This window comes from Vigna angularis, chromosome 7 (assembly GCF_016808095.1).
Source record: "Vigna angularis cultivar LongXiaoDou No.4 chromosome 7, ASM1680809v1, whole genome shotgun sequence".
Classification (NCBI taxonomy): domain Eukaryota; kingdom Viridiplantae; phylum Streptophyta; class Magnoliopsida; order Fabales; family Fabaceae; genus Vigna; species Vigna angularis.
In genome coordinates this window covers 1659622-1681686 of record NC_068976.1, presented here as the reverse complement: position 1 = coordinate 1681686, position 22065 = coordinate 1659622, and the positions used below count along the sequence as shown (strand labels likewise).

At 32.2% G+C, this 22065-nt stretch overlaps 2 protein-coding genes across 3 annotated transcripts; one reads left to right on the top strand and one right to left on the bottom strand.

Annotated features, from left to right (window-relative positions):
• Positions 1-748: 748 nt before the first annotated feature.
• Positions 749-5871, top strand: LOC108336305 (thylakoid lumenal 29 kDa protein, chloroplastic). Of its 2 annotated transcripts, XM_017572712.2 has the most exons (11): positions 749-960; positions 1195-1299; positions 2897-2981; positions 3069-3103; positions 3251-3316; positions 3408-3448; positions 3870-4000; positions 4182-4288; positions 4436-4573; positions 5397-5531; positions 5653-5871. In XM_017572712.2, the coding sequence occupies exons 1-11, from the start codon at positions 871-873 to the stop codon at positions 5761-5763; spliced, it is 1044 nt and encodes a 347-aa protein (XP_017428201.1). In that variant the 5' UTR covers positions 749-870; the 3' UTR covers positions 5764-5871. The 2 variants fall into 2 exon arrangements, with proteins under 2 accessions (XP_017428201.1, XP_017428202.1); XM_017572713.2 differs by lacking the exon at positions 749-960 and having other exon boundaries at positions 2880-2981.
• A 3377-nt stretch (positions 5872-9248) lies between these two features.
• Positions 9249-14606, bottom strand: LOC108338731 (cytochrome c oxidase subunit 6b-1). The gene is made up of 5 exons (XM_017575793.2): positions 14450-14606; positions 13051-13323; positions 12867-12949; positions 12688-12769; positions 9249-9679 (listed from the first exon to the last, which is right to left on the bottom strand). The coding sequence occupies exons 1-5, from the start codon at positions 14489-14491 to the stop codon at positions 9626-9628; spliced, it is 534 nt and encodes a 177-aa protein (XP_017431282.1). The 5' UTR covers positions 14492-14606; the 3' UTR covers positions 9249-9625.
• Between the last annotated feature and the right edge of the window lie 7459 nt (positions 14607-22065).

Here is a 22065-nt window from a genome sequence, read left to right as displayed (position 1 = left end):
TTATAATAAATATACAAATTATTTAACAATCATATCACAATTGGTTGTGGTTTGTTAAAATTGTAAAAAAGAATATTTTATTAATTTAGAGTTGTTCAGGATTTGATATCACTCGATCATTTATCAAAAGGTTACTTAAACTAAAGGAAAAAAAATCAAATTGATTTGATTTTGGTTTAATATAAATTTAAACCAAATTAAAACTAACATTTTACCATTTGATTTCAATTGATTTTTTGTTTTTGTTTTTATAAATGATTTTTGCAATTTTTAATAAATTATTAAATATTTTGTAATAAAAAATTATAACACACACATTATATTTTTTTAATAATATCATATTTTAATAAATTTAAATATATTGTAAATATACATAGTTAATTTAGTTATAATTAATCAATGATTTTAAATATATGATATAATGTTTAAATACAAAATATGGCTTAATTCCTTTAATAATTTTCAATCCAAAATCTAAATTAAATTTTCAGCTGAGTAAAGGAAAAAGTTGATTACAATCAGTTCATGAATTTTTTGAGATTGATTATCCTCTACTTTTTTATTGATTATATTTTAAGTTAATCTCTATTATTATTTTTTCTAGAAATAAAATGAAAACGGAGAAATACAAGTGTGAATCTAATGTACTTTTCGTATGATTTTACTACATTGTTGGTTTGGTTTGGAGGGATTTGAGGATTGGGTCACATACCAGATAGTCCAATGACTGCAGATTTCTCTGGATAACGCATATCACGTGTCGCCTTCTTCTTCACTCCACATAACTTCAAAGCTTCCATTTTTCTGGTTTTGCATCTCTCTCTCTCTCTTTCTCTAGAGACACCATACAAGATAGTTGTGGTGGCAGCAATGGGTGTCTCCTTCCTCTCAACTTGCCCTTCTCTGCTTTCACTCGTTGCTAATGATACACCACCCTCCACCAGATACCACCCGCGTTCAGTAAGTTTGCTCTTTGCTCTACCAGTGTTTCACAACACACAATGCAGTTGCAGTTATTGGTTTCCCAAGTTCATGGGTGCTTTTAAGTAGCATTGTTCATGAATTATGAGAAATGGGTTTGAAATTTTGCATTGAAATGACAAAGAAAACCTCAATTATTTTTAACTTCAACTCTTTCCTACTTATTGTATGTCAGTTATAACCGTTTTTTGCTTATGTTCAATGTGTTCTTAGGTTTCCATTTGTTGTAATAAAACCATAAGCGATGTTGTTGGTGAAGATCCGTTCCATTGGAGAAGGAGAGAGGTTCTTAAATGCGTTGGGGCAACCGTTGGCTTGGTAAGAATCATTTTACTGCAAGCTTTTGAGAAATTCAGTTGATCCATGTTTATTTTTTCAGTTTTATTTATTTTCTCTTAAGAGATCTAAGCATTTTTAATTTGATGAATATGCTTTACTCAGAAACAGAATCATTATTTGACAATGACGCAAGAGGGAAACTATTTAGTGCACGTTCTTAAAAAATGTAATGTATTTTACTTCAATGCACAAGGATTTTTTGAACAAACAATAATTGAATTCATTTGAAATTTAGTTATGCTTGCAAGTGTTATTAACTCAGTCAGGTATAAGCTATGATATCTGCATTTTGTTCTCTGTTTTTTTCTTTTTCCATATTCAAAGGTTTGCCAAATTTTCTTTGGTTGATGATGATGGGCTTTAAGATTACAGCAACAAAATTACCTAAAGTGACTCGGGGACTGGACAAACTTTCTTTATTTAATTTGCCACCCCCCCCCCCCCCCCCCAACATCTATTAATTTCTAATGGCTTAAAGATAAGTAAACATTTTATCCATTCAAAAAATTCATACCCATTGTATTGATGGATGACCTGAGAAGAAAGGACGGGGGTTGAATTGCGACATTTGCTTATGTGGAGAACGAGTCACTTAATGACAACTTAATAAAATTCAGATGTCATTTAGGTAGCTCATACATGCACTTGAGATGTTTAACAGAGAGAAAAACACCATTGATTAAGACTGATGTATTGCAAGTATCTCATCTTTGCAACGAGATACCTGATGTCAGAAAACAAGAATTAAATTTTGACAAACAACAAACAAAAACAACCAATCTAACCAAAAATGAGAGAGAAATGGAAGAAGGTGCATGCACAGGGACTTTTATACAAGTTAAATCTCTAAATACAAGTTCATCAGACAGGGCCTTTTCAACTGTCGTATGTAAAGTGGTTTTTGTGCAAAAAAATGCAGCAACTTATCAACACAAAATCATTAACTCTTGAGCAGATTTACATCTTAGTCATTCTCCTTTGCATTTTTTTTGTAATGTAATCTTCTATAGATAGGTCCAGCTACTGTCTTTGAAAAGATCCATGTTTCATTACATTTATTATTAAACAAAAGCTTATATAGCTTGAATTCTCTTTAAGGATTGTTGCTCAGGATTGCACTAGCTCATGTTGAACAAATGAACATCTCTTCTTCCCATAGTTTCCAGCATTTCATCTTCTATTATTTATAGATAATTTTCCATGATCTTGGACAACTAAGTCTCAGGACAAACCAAGAGATATTATCTAAAGTCATCAAGTGCTATGTGCGTGTTTTTGGGTTCCAAGTTTTATGCTTGTAATCTTCATAAATAGTTCAAATAGGAAGGCTAACATGTTGCACCGTTAGATTTGCCTCATGATTAACCCAAATTTTCTATGGTCAACATTCTGTGGTGCTTCATATTTATTGCCTCATTTTGGCTTTGTTTTCATATAGCATCATTCTTTTGAGTACCTAATGCAAATGTAACACTAGTTATTTACAGATATAGATGTTTACTGGAATACACTATAATGTCTTAGTGTATAAGATTGATGTGATGATGAGTTTCGGTCAGTTGTATCTGTTTTTTAGGAAATAATTGGAAGCTCTGGATCACTAGTTGCAATGGCTAATGCAGCTGACTTGATAGAGCGAAGACAGCGTTCTGAATTTCAGTGTATGATCCTTTAAGGACGTTCATATGAATATTCGACATGTCAAATTCAACTGATCTCTCTTATCTGAATTCTTTCTATTTTTACAGCTCAAGTCAAGGGAACACTTTATAATGCCATAAAGGTATAGTATGCTGACTAACATTTAATTGTAAAAATCTGCATGTTTGTAGACTGTACATTTATCAAACTCCGCTTTATTTTTGTCCAGATAATAGAACTCCTTATGTGATATGGGTATAGTCTAATTTGACCTAGGACTGCTTTTCAGGGAAATCCTGATATTATTCCATCCTTACTGAAACTGGCTCTAAATGATGCTTTGACTTATGAGAAGGTGAGAAAAACACACAAGTCTATATGTATGCACCATAGTTGCTTTCTATAATTTAAAATGAGTATTGATTGGCGTATGCTTAAGTTTGTAGGCAACAAAATCGGGTGGTCCAAATGGCTCTATACGGTTCAGGTACTTCTTTTTGGGTTTAACATTTATGAAAACTGTACCCTGTAACTAATAGAACCTAAATGTCTGTCTTGTTTGAGAAAATATTTTCTGTTCTCATTATAGGCTTTTACTTTGAATCCTGTGTACTGGGGTTCAACGAAAAAGTGAAAACAGAAAAAGAAAAGTTATTTTCACTGTTTTGTATACAATTTTCTGAAAAGTGAATAGAAATTTCTCAAAACAAATAACCGTAGGTGGATTCCTTAATTATTTTTGTAGAATGGTTTCTCTACCAAGTAAGGGGCACTGAGCTGGTTGTTATTGTCGTAGTACTGCATCTATTACTCCTACCTTTTTTGTATGCATCAGAAATTTTCACTTAATTCTACTTACTACTAATAATAATTTTTTCTCCTCTTTATTTTTCTAATTCTGCCTGAAGCTCAGAAATAAGTAGACCAGAAAATACAGGGCTTTCTCCTGCCTTAAATTTGTTAGAGGAAGCAAAAAAGGAAATAGACTCATATTCCAAAGGTGGACCCATTTCCTATGCAGATCTGATCAACTATGCAGGTTATACTTTTTATCATAACCTAGTTGACGCTTAATAGTCATTAACAATACTTGTTTTAGATGTATATTCTGTGTCTGTTAAATTTTTGACCATTTCATTTGAAGTTATATGTGATTCTGGTGGAAGAAGTTGTGGAGATTTTTCTACTTCCGCTGACTTTATTGACTTAATTGTTTACAGCACAAAGTGCTGTCAAGGCCACATTTTTAGCTGCTGCCATTCGCAAATGTGGTGGAAATGAGGAGAAAGGAAATATCCTGTACAATGCATACGGATCAAATGGGCAGGTTTGCATATTCTTTACTTGTAAACCAATTATAGTGTACTTAACAGTATCTTTAAGGTGGCAATCCACAAGTGTAGATTTATTCAATTGTATGCTTTATACTGTCATTACTTATTCGCTAATGCGTGCAACTTTTATTGTGGAGCAGTGGGGTTTGTTTGATAGGCAATTTGGTAGGCTTGATGCTCAAGACCCGGATCCAGAGGGTAGAGTTCCAATATGGGAGAAGGCAAGTGTGCAGGAAATGAAAGACAAGTTTTCTGCTGTCGGATTTGGTCCTCGCCAGGTAATTCACATATTTCATTGTTCTTTTTGCTAACTGAAAAGTAGAAAGACATACAATCAGAGAGCATGTGCACAGAGGAGAGATTGTGATCTTTGTTTCTATGCTGCTAGTGCAAAAGATTGTACACTAACCAACAAATTTTCCAGTTTCCTCTAGACATTGTGAAAGGCCTTCTGCTTGCACTAGCTATAGTCTTTTTCATATTTTGTCTAGTTATCCTTGCAAGTTGGAACTTCTTTCTTGTTCCCACTTTTTGTTTAACACTTCATAGATCCATTATGTTTTTACTTCAACTTAAAATTAAAAACCGAGAGAAAATATATTTTGGAGTCCTTAAAGGACCCTCTTATAGTCTTCTATTTATAATGATATAGAGCTGATACAATAGGAGATAAAAGATCAAAGGACTGTTCCTAGACTGATAGACACAGAACTAGGTACACTTGGAAGAGATTTCCCAGTTATACCCTTTTGTTGTGGTTATGGTGTTGTTGTTCTAGCTGTGCAAGCGATTACCATGATGAATCATCGGCTACGATATCATTTATGGTTTTTTTTTCTGTGAGGGAGTTATTAGAGATATTATATATATGTGACATTGAGTCTTATCCCATATAAGAAATTTGATGTTATTTTTAACTCAAAATCTTAAGACAATGAGTTCATGAGTATTTCATCTTATATGATGTATAACTTTGTCATCTTTACCTGACGTAGAATTTAGACTTACATTTAAATTATTCCCATCAAAATCCTATAATGCTTCTCATACCATAAAGCTGAAGTTGATAGTATTTATTAACTTCCTTCTGTGTTTGACCAGCTGGCTGTTTTGTCTGCGTTCTTGGGGCCTGAACAGAGTGCAACAGAAACTTTATTGGCTAGCGATCCTGATGTTGCTCCTTGGGTTCAGAAATACCAGAGGAGCCGTGAAACGGTCTCTCAGACAGATTATGAGGTGAGTTCATCTATGAATAGCTCTATCCATGAACAGCAATGAAGTTTCTGAAGCTCTTTTGTTTAGTTCGAAAAACTCTTGTTGTTTCCTTTGGTTTCTTTACTTTTTCATTTCTGTCCAGGTTGATTTGATAACTACTTTCACAAAACTTAGTACCTTGGGCCAGCAAATCAACTATGAGGCATATACATATCCTCGCGCAAAGATTGACATTACCAAACTCAAATTGTGAAAAGTATAATTGTACCATGTAATCTCTTTCCCCAGGACAAACCTTGAACTTCAAGTTTTGACTTGCTTCTGTTCTCTTGTTACTGGAAACTTTGAGCTTCCATCTAAATTATTCATGCGCATGTAGTGAGAGAAGTGTTCAAGAATCGATCAAATCGTTCCAAACCACTAAATTATCTAGAAAAACCAAAGATTGAAAGGAGAAGAATAAAACTACTAAAGAAAAATGGTATTAAAAAATTGATTTGGTATGCTCTTGGGTTTTTTTTGTTAAAACTTGTATTAAACTGCTAATATAAATGTTAACCTTATCATGAACAAATATTTGTGCTTTTTATATCTTTTCTCCAATCTCTTGGACAATCTTAGGAAATCCATAATTGGCGTGTGTTTTCTTAAAGGTCTAATCTCAAATGAAACTACGAATACTGTGTTAAATTTGCTTTTATTTTTATTTATAATTAGAAAGTACATTGTTATTTTTTATGTTTTAGAGTTATGTAAAGAAACTTATCAAAATATACCGCAAATATAAAACGATTATCTTTGTAGAAAAAAAAATTACCCATCAAGAAGCTCTAACAGTATCGATTAACAAAGATATTTAATGGCTCCGAAGTTGGTTTTAATCACAGCCTATTAATAATCATAATAATTTTTATATTAAAATAGAATTTTAAATTTATAACACTTAATAATAATAGGGTTAAATATGTTTTTAGTCTCTTAAATATAAAGAGGTTTTGGGTTTAGTCTCTCTTCTAAATTTTGGTTCATTTTGATCATTGTTCTAAAAAAAACGGTAATTTTTCATCCTCCATAATCAACACGTTAATTTTTTTTCTGACATGGTTAACAATGTGTCAAGTGGAAGGCCAATTCAAATTTTGTTTGACTATAGTTAAAATTAAAAGAAAAAACATTAAGTTGTAAGGTCAAAATTGGAATCTCATTTTTTTATTCGTTCAAGGGTTTTGCCTACAGTCTTTTCTTCTCTATCTTCAACCAACCATAGTTAACACTAGGTCGATATCCAACTATTACACTTACTTTCTTCTGTCAACACTCTTTTCCTTTCGTCTATCTTCAACTCAAATTGTAATATTTATCATATATTTTTCACTATCTCTCACTTTTTTTTTCCTTCCCCCCTCCCCAAACCTATTCCCCCAAAATTTGGGGTGGATTTCCTGAATATAAAAGAAACAAGGGTGAAAGAGTATAAGAGAATGTCAAACGTTTCAAAAACCGTGGAGGCCATGACTCCCAACTTTGATTGGATCACCTGCAACGCAAGCACATGCATCCACCCAATCAACCAAATCCATAATTCCTCGCCCCAAAAAAATAAACTTTTTAATATTGATATTACAAAATCCAACTTCAATCATTGCAATATATATATATATATATATATATATATATATATATATATATATATATATATATATTGAATGGAACTGTAGACAAGGAAAAAAGAACATGGCATAAACAGTTCAAATAATGAGTAGTGAGACTCAGCCTAGAGGTGGATAGATAGAGAAAGAATTTAATAGATATGGGTGAAAGATCCATATTAAACCAAAAGAAGGAAATTTGTGCTATACGGTCACCAAGTAATTAATAAATTCCAATCCTTTCATGGATGACAGTATAGTTAAACCAATATCTTTCTTTCAAAGACATTTGTGTCCAGTCAGGAATGGTGGGACTTTGTAATTACCTCAAAGCTTGAATTTGGATGGAGATGATAATATCTGCATCGGATCCTGAAAGAATAACTCTGGATATATATTGAAGATTCTAGCGCTAAAATGATCGCATAAATAAAATAAAAAGACTTAGACTTTTGGTATCTTTATTAAATAAAATATACCATTCATTAAAATAACTAAATACTCTGAATTCTCCTTGTTGTATAAGAACTGGAGATAACTTTTACTTTGATTAACACAAAGGTAACTCACTAAAATCAAATCAAAAAGTCACTGCTACGAATCCCACACTAAGAATAGAAACTCAATGTGATACAAATGGGCTTGCATTGAGACTTGGTCTATGAGAAGGACTTCAATAATTTAAATTGAAATGTATCAAATAAGGGGCTTTTTTTTGTTTAAAAACGCACCAGCAGAAAAAAAAAACAAAAAAAACTGCATTTTTTATGGAGGCGATATTTTTTTCTTTCTTATTCTATTTTTTTTTTCAAACACTTTTTTTAAGCATAAACTCTAAAGAGGTGACAATTTTATGAATCTTGCATCGAGTAGAATAGAAAGCTTAACATGACGTTTAAGTTTTGAGACACTTTTACTTAACGACAATGAAAATGATAAAGAGGCAGCCATTAAAGATGAAAAGGAAACTAACAATGAAAGGATTCTTGTATAAACTGGAAAGGAGAGGGAAAGAGTATTACTGAGTGTTGGCCATGACTGGTTGAAGATGGAGAAGAAAAGAGTGTTCCCAGAAGATGAACTCATGAGCAAAGAAGAAAAGGAATTCCAATTTTGACCCTATAATTTATGTTTTTTTTTAATTTTAATTATAATAAAAAATAAAATTAGAATTGACTTTACACGTGTCACACTATTAGTCACGTCAGAAAAAAAAAATTAACATAGTTAGTTATAAAAGACTAAAAATTACAGTTTACTTAAGAACAAGAATCAAAGTGAACCAAAGTTTGGAAGAAAGGCTAAACCAAAAACACTTGATAGTTGAGAGACTAAAAACATATTTAATCCATAATAATACTATTTTATAATGATAAGTGGAGTCAATAAATATTTCGTAACAACTTTCAAAAGTTAAATTTAAATCGAATGGTATAATATACGCCAACATTTCACTAATGTAAACTCACATTTGTAAAATAAAATATTTAGTTCACTACAGTGAATATAAATACAATTTACTTTTAATATGATAAGAAAAAGAAAAAAGAATGATCTAAAAAAATTAAGTTAATTTTATCTGAATTGTTAATGAATCAAGTAATTAAGTAAACCTTTCACATTTAGTATTTGTCATTTGTTTACATGTGTTTATTAAAATCAAACCCAAACTTAATTACTTATATCAATACTAATTGCAATAAATTGATTACTCAAAAATTAATTAATAAATGTTTGCGTTTTCTTTACAAATGACACTTTCACTCTACCTTTAACTGAGAAATATGAAAATGGCATTGTCATGTTCACTGACGTACAAATTTCCTTTTATCAATGTACAAGTTTAATGACTTTAAATCAATTTCCCCGTTTTACAACTTTGTAAATGACTTGAATTAAATACTACACTACCGTGTCAATTTATTAGTTAAATAGACAAAACTAGATTAATATTCAAAATGCAATTGTAAGAAAAGATAGGAAGAAGAAAGTTTAGTGGAGAGAGTAAAAATATATAATTATCTTACCTAAAGGGTAAAGAGTAAAGAGAAATTAACAAATAAAATATGAAAGCAATGCTCTCTCTAACTTTGCAAAACCTCATTTTTCCTGTTTTATTGGCCAAATTATACATCACTCCGTTTCCCTATCTATTCTCTCAACTAAATCTATTTTTCTCAAATAATTGTTATAACTAAGTGAGAAAATTGTCAAAATAAACGTTTTTTGTTCAATAGAAGGGGATGAAATTTATAGAAGACTACAGTACTGATAATCCAATTAAAAATGTAAAATTTATCTCTGGACATTTCTCCAGCCCTTCCTGAAAATAGTATAACTCGAGCTTAGTTCAAACATGGATCCAAAATTTCTTATTAATTCCCCAAATGTATGGGAGTTTATGTCTAACGATTTCAAATATAACACTGCACAACGAATTGAGCAGCCATTTCAAATATGCACCACCTACAGCGGGCCTGGGAATGTTCCGTTCTCCCTTTGTTCATTCCATCTGTCAATCTGATGCATAGACAAAGTTATGAAAACAGGTTGTTAGCACACCTCCACAATTTCAAGATTAGCAGTAGCAGGAATAAAGAAACTAATGAACAGTTTTTGGAATGTCTAAGCAAGCCATTAGCAAAAAACAAGAAATGAAACAAAAAATCAAACATTTATGTGTAAACTGCTATTGAAAATGAAAATACTAAGTATTACCCATGATAACTTTGAACTGAGGCCAAGTTCTAAATGTGAAATTTGGAATATGTTGTTTAACTGATAAGAAATATATTCATTAGAATGTGACATTTCCATGTTTGTTAAATCATTTAAAAAGTATTCCTGGGTATTATGATCCATTGGGAAGTTGTAACTTCCACTTTTATCATGTTCTACATTTCAATTCCCATGAGCAGGTTGGAAAATAACGAATATCAGAAGTTGTCTTCTACACATGTAGCTTCCATTTTTATTTAAATTATTTTAGATTTTGACAAGAGAATAGTCAAACGTAACCAAATGTTCCTGACATTGTCAAACTCGAGAGGATATAAGAGGATCAGAAAAGGGATGCCAAATCGTAACTTGAATACACAAGATTATAATCATAAACTTGTGCACGCATTAAAACTAATATAAATGATAAAAATAACTCAAGTCTAATGTAGTAAGATCTAAATCACAACTAAAATTTGGTCATATGTTCTTTATCGAATTTGAAGGAAAGACACGGCGAGCAAAATGGCAGAAGAACCAAAAAGAGCAGAAGAGCAAAACATAGAGAGAGCATAATAGTAGAATGATTGGAACAAAGGGCAAGCGCTACAAAAGCAGCTCCAGCGATGACAGTAGTGTGAGTTGCAATGCCAACAACGATGAAGCTAGCGGCATCAGGGAGTTGCGTGAGTTCTCTGATGGTTGTCTATGATGGCAGTGATTTTTTTTATCGGCAAACATTAGCTGTTAATATTTTATTAGTGGGAAAATTGAATCCACAACCTTTCCCACCTTCCTTTCCAAATCCATCAAATCAATCTTATAAATCATACACGGATAGTAAATTCTAACACAGATAGTAAGATCCTACAAATTTTATGAAATTGATATTCACACAGAAAATCATTATATTTCATTAAAATACAAAGAGAGAAAAATAGATTGAATTGGAATGAGACTAAATGGGGTAGGGATTTTTGTGTTTTAAAGAAGGAAGAGCGGCAGTCTAGATACATTTTAATCAAGGAAGAGCGGCAGTGGCAGTTTTTAGTGTGCATTGTCAATTTTCCTCACTTAAAGAAGAGAGAGTAATTGCTTTTTAATTTTTGAGCGTGCAGTTGTAGTTTTCTTCACTTACGATAAAGAGAGGGAATTACTGTTTTTTTTACTTTTTCAGTGCAGTAAAGGTTTTCAAAGATTTCAAAGAGTCAGTTTAATTTTTTGGGGCAGTTTACAGAGTCATTTACTAATTGGGCTAAAAGTATTTTAAACAAAATGGGCTAATGTTTTAAAATGGGTCCAATTCCAACCCACTAAAAAACCCTAGAGTTGTATACCACAACTCATGAAAGAGGTCAGCTTCAAGGTTGCGCCACCACCAGTACTGCTATAGTCGCCACTGAGGCAGCTCAGCCGCAAGGTCTATCGGCTTCTCAATCGCAATTTCTGCCGGCTTCTCCCTCACTATTGGGAGAGACCACATTGTGAGACTCGCTGTTTCCACATGTTGAAGAGCGATTTTGACTACCATGCTTATATAATAGTATTTATTTAAACATAGAGCAAGTTTGAGTTTTCTCACAATTTAGACAACATTAAATATAATAGTATTTATTTAAACAAACACTCCCTCGAGGTTAGCCCTCATCAATTTTGCTTATGTGGAATGGTTACAGGTCTGCAGGCCAATCATTATGTGAAAAGGGTCAACAAAACTAGCTCGTGATTGTTATGTTAACGGGTTCACCCTGAGCTGTCTTTTGCAAGCCACATGGGGGACAAGCCAGTCCATATTGCCATCCCTAATACTAAGTGAGGTCAACTACATGGACAAAATCATGACGTGATTTTTTTCTCATCATCTTTAGCTATAGGGTTATCTATCATGTGATTAGTCCCCTGATTAGAGCCAGAATAGGTCTTCACAAATGTTTGAACCACCTAAGTAAAGATTCTAATGTATTTCCTACAATACACTTTTCAAGACATTCATTCTCTCTCCTATCTTGTCAAGGATTTCCACTCATCCAACGGACACTCATCTACAATACGTTGAATTTATTCTCCTGTCATTGCTTTACATCAATTGTGGCTTTTCTATTCAAGGAGACGCTAATCATGGTAAACAACAAAATTGATTCTAATCATTTTAAAAAAATGAAGATCTTCATATGAAGAACATTATCAGGTGACTAAAGCATGGTTTATTGAGAAGGAATATAGTACATCTCCCAAGTTCTCAGTATGAATTCAAATGGTTAAGAAGCCATAATAATTAAAGGGATGAAGGAATAATAACGTATTAAAGATGGCATAGAGATGACATGAGTAGACAGAAATTAATTTACATCTAGAAGCTAAAACTGAAGGGCAAAGTATCATGCATCTATCAATATACAGGAACATTAACAACATCTTAAGAGCTTCCTCTAATCTCTTTATACACAAAAACAAGGAAGTCTTCCTCTCCATAAAGCATCCTTACATATTTAATAAGTTATTATTTTAGTCATTTTTTATAGATATCAACGTCTGTCCATCTTTCAATACCTTTTCAATTTAGCATTTAGTCAAATATCTTGAGAATAGCATAGAAAACAAAAGCAATGCTAAATTGTAGAATACCAGACAAAATTTATAAAAAATTATATTACTTGTAAAAATGTAACTATATTTCTATGCAAAGGAATATTAAAAGACCATAAACAGATAGAAATTTTATTCTATCAAAAGGAAGTGTAAATCTCGTTGGATAAAAAGACCCTAGCACTTAGTAGATAATAAACAATGTTCAATGGTAAAATACATACCCATTCACCAGGGCAAAGAGAACGATAATACTTAGCAAACTTGTCACATTCTGATGCACTTTCACCCTTTGCAGCTACACATCTGCACAAGAATTTGGTATATTAAAATAAAGTAACAGTGTTTGAGAAATGTGAACAATGAGCTAACTAGAAATAAAAGTCAACCATATATAACTCACCGATGATATTCAATGTATCGGGTAAAGCAATGCCTGGTTTGATTTGTAGTTGGAAAACGGAAATCTGCTGGAGCAGTTTCAAGCTGGAAAATAATAGCACAAATATTAAAACATTGAAGGAGTGCCAACCTTGCTTATCAGGAACTTGTGTACCAATTCTATAAAGTGATTCAGTAAATATCACCTTGATTTCAGGGGTCTCTTCAGCTGCGTCTTCATTGCCAGATTTATCCTCAACATTTCCACTACTTTGCTCTTCAGTGCTTTCTTCAGCAGCAGGAGGGCTTACTTCACTGCTCTCCTGAGCAACTGCAGGGGCAACAGGAGTTGTTTCTTCCACAATTTTCTCAACAACAGCTTCTACAGAACCAGCCTCCTGTGGGTTTTCAACTTCTTTGACTTCAACGGGTTTTTCAACTACAGCTGTTTTCTCCTGCTTGTCACTTACATGATATTCCTGCAAGCCAATAAAGCATGTCACTTCCTTATCTAACACTATGAAACAAAAAACCAACCATCAGAGTGTAAAAGAATGCTGATTGGAGGCATAAAATTTGTAAATTGAGCTGAGGAAATTGAGGGAAAAGATCATCAATACCAAACGGGAAAGTTAGAAGCTGGAAACGCATCTTACCTTAGCAATTCTACGGAGGTTTTAATGTTCATGACATGGAATTTACATAACCGATCTATCCAACAACATTTAATGCTGGTAATTTCATTATTTAGGCATATGCTATAGGAGTAAGCATACATACATACATACATATAAGTTGCAAAAGCCCCAATGTCATAATGTTGCTCATGTCAAATACTTTTGTCTTTATAGTTATACAAGCCATACAAAATAAAAGAAAAATTGAAGTAAAATGGAATGAAATGCCAACTTGGTTGATTCAAAATCCCAATTGCCACAAAGAAAACTCATTCCAACAGCACTTCTGTTTGGGCTTCTTTTTTATTCAAAATCATTCTGCGTAGAATTAATTTTGATAGAATTAAGATCTGCTCTTTCTCCGTTGGGAAGACTAATTCAGTATGTAGACACCCACTGAGCATATCTATAATAACAGTTCAAAAGTGATTTTACATTATCATACAAACAAAAAACGAATCCTTCTAAACTCATTTTAAAAATTCCCAAACATAAATAAATATTTTAAACCTCAATTGTTCCAATACAACACCAATTCTACCAAAATAAAAAACAATAGACCCAGGAATAACGTTATTCCGCCAACATAGAGACTTAATTCGGTGCCCATGATATAGATCAGGCTTACAATTATCAGTAGATATAAAAGCTGGAAAATGTAAGGGATTGTGTCAAGCTCAATTTTATATTTTTAATCCATACACTAGAAAGCACTTTAAAAAACACTACCACCAAAGGAAAAAAAAAAACGCAGCTGAAACCTAATCTAGATTTAGTTCGAGGAACTACAGATTGTGAGACAACAAAATCAAGGTCTGATTTGTAAATTCGATGGTTAATGAGATTAGCTGAACTCCATTGAAAAGGAAGATTCTGGAAGCGGAACTGAAAAGGGGAGAGAGATTAAAGAGAGATGAAGGAAGGATACCTCGGCGAGAGATTGAGATTTGTCGGCAGCAGTTTCCGCCATTGATGGTCACGAGGCGGCTACAACACAAGAGAGGATTCGAGTGTTGTAGGTCAAAACTCGAAAAGCTTAAACAGATTGAGATCGTGTTCGTGTTCGTGTTCGTGTTTGTATAAGGTTTTATGGTTAAAATATTCGGAAAAGTCAGGAAAAAAAAAATTAGTTAAAAAAACAATTACGATTAACAGTTATGCTGTAATGATAAATATACAAAAATAACTTTGTATGAATTCTTACATGTCTATTATATTCTTTGTTTTGAAATTGTATACAGCTATGCTTAATATACATGTACTTCTTTTTTTAATTTCTTATATTTCATGCTATTTTTTGTTTAAATTATTATAAGAAAAAAAAATAATAAAGAAGTGTGATAGGGAGAAAGTAAGGAAAAAAAAAAGAAGAAAAAAATGGTCAAAAGAGATTTCTCATCGGAGCATTAAAAGTTATAAAATAAGAAATGAAAAAATCATATGTGGAATCGAAAATTATTCTAATAATAACACATATCCATTTAATAGCAAAACTAACATAAGTTGTAATTGAGATTATGTAGGCAAAATTTAAGCAATGTAATTCATCTTAATGTATTTAGTTATTTCATAAAAGATCTAATTACAAGCAATTTGTACTGTATATTGATAATCACAATATAACAAAGTTGGATGAATAAATGAAGCACGAAAATCTTTTACTAGAATTGTTGGTCATTGAAGCTTACCTATAGTAGATTCTGGGATAATAAATAAATTAGAGAGTACATCACTCGAAATAGAATGAAGAAAAGAGTTGTAATCAATAAGAGGGTTGAAACAAGGTTGTAAGTAAGCATCCTTTATCTAAAAATAAATCCAAAGTATACTTTCTCTTACATAAATGGATGCCAAATTTAGTGCGAGCAACTTGGATAGTTTTTAAATTTTCAAGACCTTTGATATTAAATGTAGAATCAAGAGAAGAGGTAAAGTGATATCTTTCAAAAAGGTCATCAACAACTAAGATTATGTAATTGATATAAATAAGAAACGATTGTTAGAAGTGGACAACGGAATGATCACATGTGGACAAAAATCAAGATTGAAGTTAATTGGTTTACTTAATAAAATCGTGTCTTTTAAAAAGTTTTTCTTTTTATAAACTAATTTTATAACAAAAATCAATTAACAAAAATCAATTTTTTATAAATAATAATAATAAAGATAAAAAGTGTAGGAAAAGAGAGAATTGTACAAGTAATTTTATACTGATTCGGATCAAAAGACTCTGCGTCAAGTTGTTAATCTCTCTAAAGAGGGATTAACTGATCAATAATAAACAACCACAACTTACAATCACGGAGAATAAAGTTTCGGTTAGAAAGCTCCTTTCTTAAAGACACAAGAAATTAAAAACACCTCCTTTGACACATAAAGGATGAACAACACTTTCTTTGACACACAAAGAATGAACAATTATCATATCAACAACAACAACACTCAATCACTTAAGACACACTCAATGAAAGTTCTCGCTCTACCCACACTAGGTTTTTCAAAGTCTTTTTTTCACAAACATGGAGTGTTTCTCTAGCAGTCAGAACTTTAAATCTTTGAGTGAAAAGTTGTTATAGAAACTATGTTTAGCCAAAATATATAGACTCTTACTTTTGAAAATCAGGTCAAGAAACTTAAGAGTTAGGTCGCAACTATCGTTGATAATCGATTATCATAAGTGGTAATCAATTATTCCAGAAGTTATTATAAAAAACTTATTTTTAATTGGATAATTGATTATTAATAGTGATAATCAACGATCACAGAGGTTTTTATAAAAAATAAAACTTTTTTTGAATGTTCTGTTGCTTGGGTTTTGCCTATTGACTCTTGATATACTAATTTAAATAATGTACACGTATAAGGGCTACTTTTCTAACCGTACTATTTGGATGCAACAACCCGTGGCTAAGACTAAGTATTATTTAGATTGTAATCACTACTAACTACACAAAGTATTATTTTGAACGCAATTACTCATGGCTAAGACTGAGTATTGTTTGAAAAGAAATCATTCATAGCTAAACACTAAGGTTTACAAAGAATTTGGTCTAAAATATCATAAGCTCGCTAACTAGAAAAATGGGTACTATTTTACATTATCACTTTTATATTACTAATGAACAAGAATAATGTTCTTTCTTAAAACTGCAAGACTTGGAAGGTTAATATCTTATGGTCACTCTTGTAGCAAGACTTTCGTCGCCATCAACATTTCTTCTTCAAAGAGATCTTTTATACATAGAGCTTGAAAAGAGTAGTTACATATGTGGTTCTCTTCTTGAAGTAATATCTCAATAGCCAATAGGGGTAAACATGCCCTAGTTAGAAAGCTTTTTGCAAATTGGACAAATGCATGTGATTGTACAAGGCACATAATCTTTCCATAGTTCACTTTAGCTCGTGCAAGAGGGTTAATGGTGTGGAGTAGCTTTAGTGCTTCTTCTAAGAGATCTTTGATGTAGATGTGTGTACTTAAGGTCTTTCTTATTTAACATAAGGCAAATATAATTTATGCAAAAACAAAATAAGCATGCAAAATATTTCGTTAAAAATGTTAGCTTAAAGATATTGTTAGAAAAGTGATGCCTTATATCTTAGGCCAAGAGGAGGGTGAATTGGTTTTTGCTTTAAAAAATGTTCTTTTCAAAAACTTTGCAAAATCTTTGGTTTTCTTGAAATCAATAAAGCAAGTATAATGAATCAACAATAAAAGAGAAAGGAGAGAAAGATCAACACAAGAATATATATTGGTTCGGCCAAGCCTACATCCAGTCTTCCTTAAGCAATTTTCAAATCAATTTCTATTCCAAACATATCAATGCACTCTTTAAACACATGTTGTCATACCAACGTGTTTTAATTGATTATTCAACTAATGCAATCAATTATGACACAACTATTTTGCCTCTGTTAAACATATATTGAAATTTGGAGAAACCTAACATATTATATACAATATCTAATCAATTATTTCTACCAGAAATGTAATATGCAATATGTTTAAACTTATGATTCATTTTCAACCAATGAATACATGTATCAGGCATTTCAAGCACAAACACAATAATGATAAAACAATTGTTATGCCATTTGTTGTGCAAGAAACCATAAAAAAATTCTTTTGTTCATCATAAAAAACATAGATATATAGGTTGATAAAGCTCCCCCTATCAACATGTTTAACTCCAACTGTCTTAGACACTTTAGGCATAATAGCGTTTAGTTGTGCGTTTAGGTGTTTTGACCTAGAGATTTTTATTTCCTAAGAACCTAAGTGTTTTTCTAAGTTTTTCTATGTTGAAAATTCAGGCTCTAACTTTTGTGTATGTTTTTCTATGTTGGGGATTCAGGTTCTAAGTCTTATGTTTTCACCCTAAGTTGTTTTCCAATTATTTTCCCGTTTTAATGTTATTTGATTAAACTTCAAAACATGAGAGTGTTTAGAAACATAAACGATTTTTTCTTAATAACAAAGTCTCACTAAACCCAATTTAAGTGGTGGTTGTCACCACTTGAACCAAGATGAGACTAAGAGTAAAACACTCTCACAAGAGAAAATCTCACAAATGTACATAAAGGTGTCTCTCAATTTAACATTAATCAACCCTTTAGATGTGGTCTACGGGCTCCCTTAAATAGGCATGGTTAGGGACCTCTTAGAAAAAACAAAAAATGTTATGTTATAGAAACAAGGCAACCTAGGAAACCCATGCTCTCTTCCTTTCACTTGTGTAACAAAATTAACTATGTTAAGACGTGTTTCAACCTTTGACATCATAAGGACAATCCAAGTATAATGTGTTTGATCATCTACATTGGTTAAGAAAAATTTATGACCATGTATGGAAGTGGTAAAACAAGGGTCTCGTACATTCGTATGAGAATTACTTAAATGAAAAGACAACTTTCTTTATTTAGCATGATAACATGTATTATAAGCAAATGTATTATCACTCACTCTAGAAGAATAAGTTTGTTTCATGATTTGTAAACATTGATGGGCATGACCCAGTGAAAAAGCCATAATTCTATGGGTATCTTCTTACCAAGTTTAAGTAATGATCTGGTTTGGTTGGATTTGGGCCCACTCTAACCAATGTAGCACATCCCAAATTTAGCCGATACCACTAACACAAAAAAATGCTTATAACATATGTTATTTTAGGCTTTTGACGCTCATTAAAGATCCAACGTCAGAGTGGGAGACATTAAATTGACATATGTTGTCTCTAAACATACTGTTAGAATTAATGAACTTTGTTTCTCAACACCAAGAAGGGGGTGAATTGATGTTTTATAAAAACGTGCACTTTTTAAATCTTTTTCACAAATATAAATGATCTTGAAATATTTCTTGTGCAGTAAGCAAATATGTATGCAATGAAATTGGAAATGTAAAGAGATAAGGAGAGAAAATCAAACACACTTTTTATCCTGGTTCGGCCTCAATGCCTACATCCAGTCACCCTCTCAATCAACCTTAGATTGGAGAGTATTTCACTATAATGATCAAAGTATTACAGCCAAGGCTTTACAGAGCACACTCAAATGTAAACACCTTACAAAATCCCAATCAAATATAAAACATAATACACCTACAAACACAGAACCCCTTGTCCCTGTTGCAAAAATCCTTTGACAATCCTCTCTCAAAGTCAAGAACTCCCCACTCTTCTTGCTGACGCGTACGTCCAAGGAAACAACAAATCAAAGATTGCAAAATCTTTTCCTGATCAAAACAGATGCACTTTTAGTCGTGCTAATATGATCAGCCAATATAGTCCAATCAATTGTCTCTCAAGAATTCCTCAAGATTCTTCAAATTCTTTGCATTCTTGATTCTTGAAGCGTTTGTTCAACCGACAACACTTTTCTCACAAAGAATATCAGATATGAAAATTTGCAATTGATCAACAGTTGTTACAGAAAATCAAGCAATGAGTCAATATATAGTTTTCATCAGTTTTGATACACAATAATCGATTACTAGACTTATGTAATCGGTTACATTAAACAGATGTAACAGGATTACATGTTGAGATTGTTGATAGGGAGAGTACAAATTTAGTTGAACCCACAATCTCTATGATGTCTGTTTTTGATGATGACAACACATAGTTAATAAAAACACATGTATATGTACTGTGTTATATGTGTAATATGCTTAGATGTTTACTGTGAGATTTAAAACAAGCATAACTACGAAAATATTGTCTTGTTTATTGCATACTACTGTGTTGGAAATGTGATTATATATGAGTATTCATAATATGTGTTTTGAAATGGAAAAACCACATGCACCAAACATATCTGCATGACTTAACTGATTCGAATGATGGGTTAATCAATTAAGGTCATCAGACAGCTTAAGCTTTAAATTGTGGCAAAACAACAGGTTTTAAATCGATTACGTTAGTGGTTAAATCGATTAAAACTCGTGGGTTTGCACAAATCTTTTTAGAGTGTGCTATGATGGATTTTGAGAAGAAAAGTTTTCAAAAATATACTAAGTGTTAAAACTTAATCAATTACATGCATCTTGTATTCAATTAAGCTTGTTAAAGATTTGAAAACTATTTCATTACTTGACATAATGGTGACAATAGTCATATTTTTAAATATGTTGACAAAGCATTAATTGCAAATCGATTACATTAATTGTGCATTCAATTAATGACTTTGACTTCTGTTAATCTTTTATAATTGTGAGATGAAATTGATTAGATTAATAGCATAATCGATTTAAATGCGTCTGATTTGACTTATGCTATATATAGACGCATGATTTAAAATTCTACAAGAAGAAAAAGAAGAATTGATTTTAACACTTTCATATTTGTTTCAGATAAATGCTTTGAAATTTTACAAAAGAAAAAACGCTCCAAGAAACAAGAACTGCCATGGTGAACAAGACTTGATGTTTTCTTGAGAAGCTGGATTGATTTATTCAAACTGTCTGATCATTCTGCACAATAAAGGTGCATACTGCTAGATCAGGAAGCTCTTGCAAACGCTTTAGTGTTGTTGTTTCCCTGTGGTGTATATAGGAAGAAGAACGTGTGGTTCTTGACTTTGAGGGGGATCTCAAAGGGGTTGACTACAAGAGGGTATTGTTCTTGCTACTAGTCTATTGTAATTGGCTATTTTATATTAGTGAGTTAGAGTGGTTGTTTACATTTTGACGAGTGAGGTCGATGTAAAAACCTTGTTGTAAAAACTCAGATCTTATAGTGCAATTGGCTTTCGGTCTAAGGTTGATCGGAAGGACACCTAATGTAGGCTTGGTCGAACTAGTATAAAAACTCAGAGTTTGAATCTTCTTCTCCCTAACTCTATGCATTTAATCGATTGCATATTACTTGTATTCGAATACACATACTGTCACATTGCATACATTTTTACTTGCGATTCAAGAAAAGTTTAAAGACTTGTAGTTTTGCGAAAAAGATTTCAAATGCAATCATTTTTATACAACACCAATTCACCCCACCTCTTGGTGTGAGAAACGAAGCACATCTCATTTAACAATTGGTATCGGAGTTGGTTTTCAAAAGATATTTGAAAAACAAATCGATTAACTTTTTGTCTAATCGATTATTCGATCCTGTGATGGCTTTTATTTCTCAAACATTTAGTGAAGGTGCATCAACAAATAGACCACCTCTATTTGCTGGTGAAAATTATGCTTTCTTGAATTAGTAGATAAAGGTGTATGGGATGCAACACTCAATGGTCCATTTGAATCCACTCACATTATAAATGGAAAAATTGTTTTGAAAAGTTTTTCTGAGTGGACTTAAGAGGAAAACCGGAGAGCATAGTATGATGTTAAAGCTCGTAATATAATTGTTTCTACTCTCATAATGGATGAGTTTTTCAGGGTCTATCAATGTAAGACAGCAAAGGAAATGTGGGAGGTTCTTGAAGTGACACACGAGGGAACTGATGAAGTAAAGCGTGTCAGAAAGTATTCATTCGTACAAGAGTACGAAATGTTCATGATGAAGGTCGGAGAAACCATCTATGATGTGTTGAAAAGGTTCACACACATTGTCAACCATTTGATGGCTTTCGGCAAGGCATTTGAGAAAGAAGAGATCAATATCAAAATCTTGAAAAGCCTGAACAGAAGCTGGCAGCCTAAGGTAACTGTTATATCTGAATCTAAAGATTTGACGAACATGAATATGGCAACCTTGTTTGGTAAGCTTAGGGAACATGATCTAGAGCTTGATAGATTGAGGAACGAAGACGAGATTGAGCAAAAGCAATCGATTTCCCTCAAGGCTACAAGCAAAAGATTCTCCAAAAAGCAGAATTTGAGACTGAGTCTGATGTAGAAATACCAGAAAAAGAGATCATGAACATGATGGTAAAGAAGTTTTCTAAATTCATGAGAAATAGAATTACTGCAACTGACAATGTAGGTTATTCAAAAGGAGGAAAGAAGAACTCAAAGAACAACACTGTGACATGTTATGAATGCGGCAAGGATGGTCATATAAAGCCGGAATGTCCAAAGTTTAAAAACAAGCAGAAGGC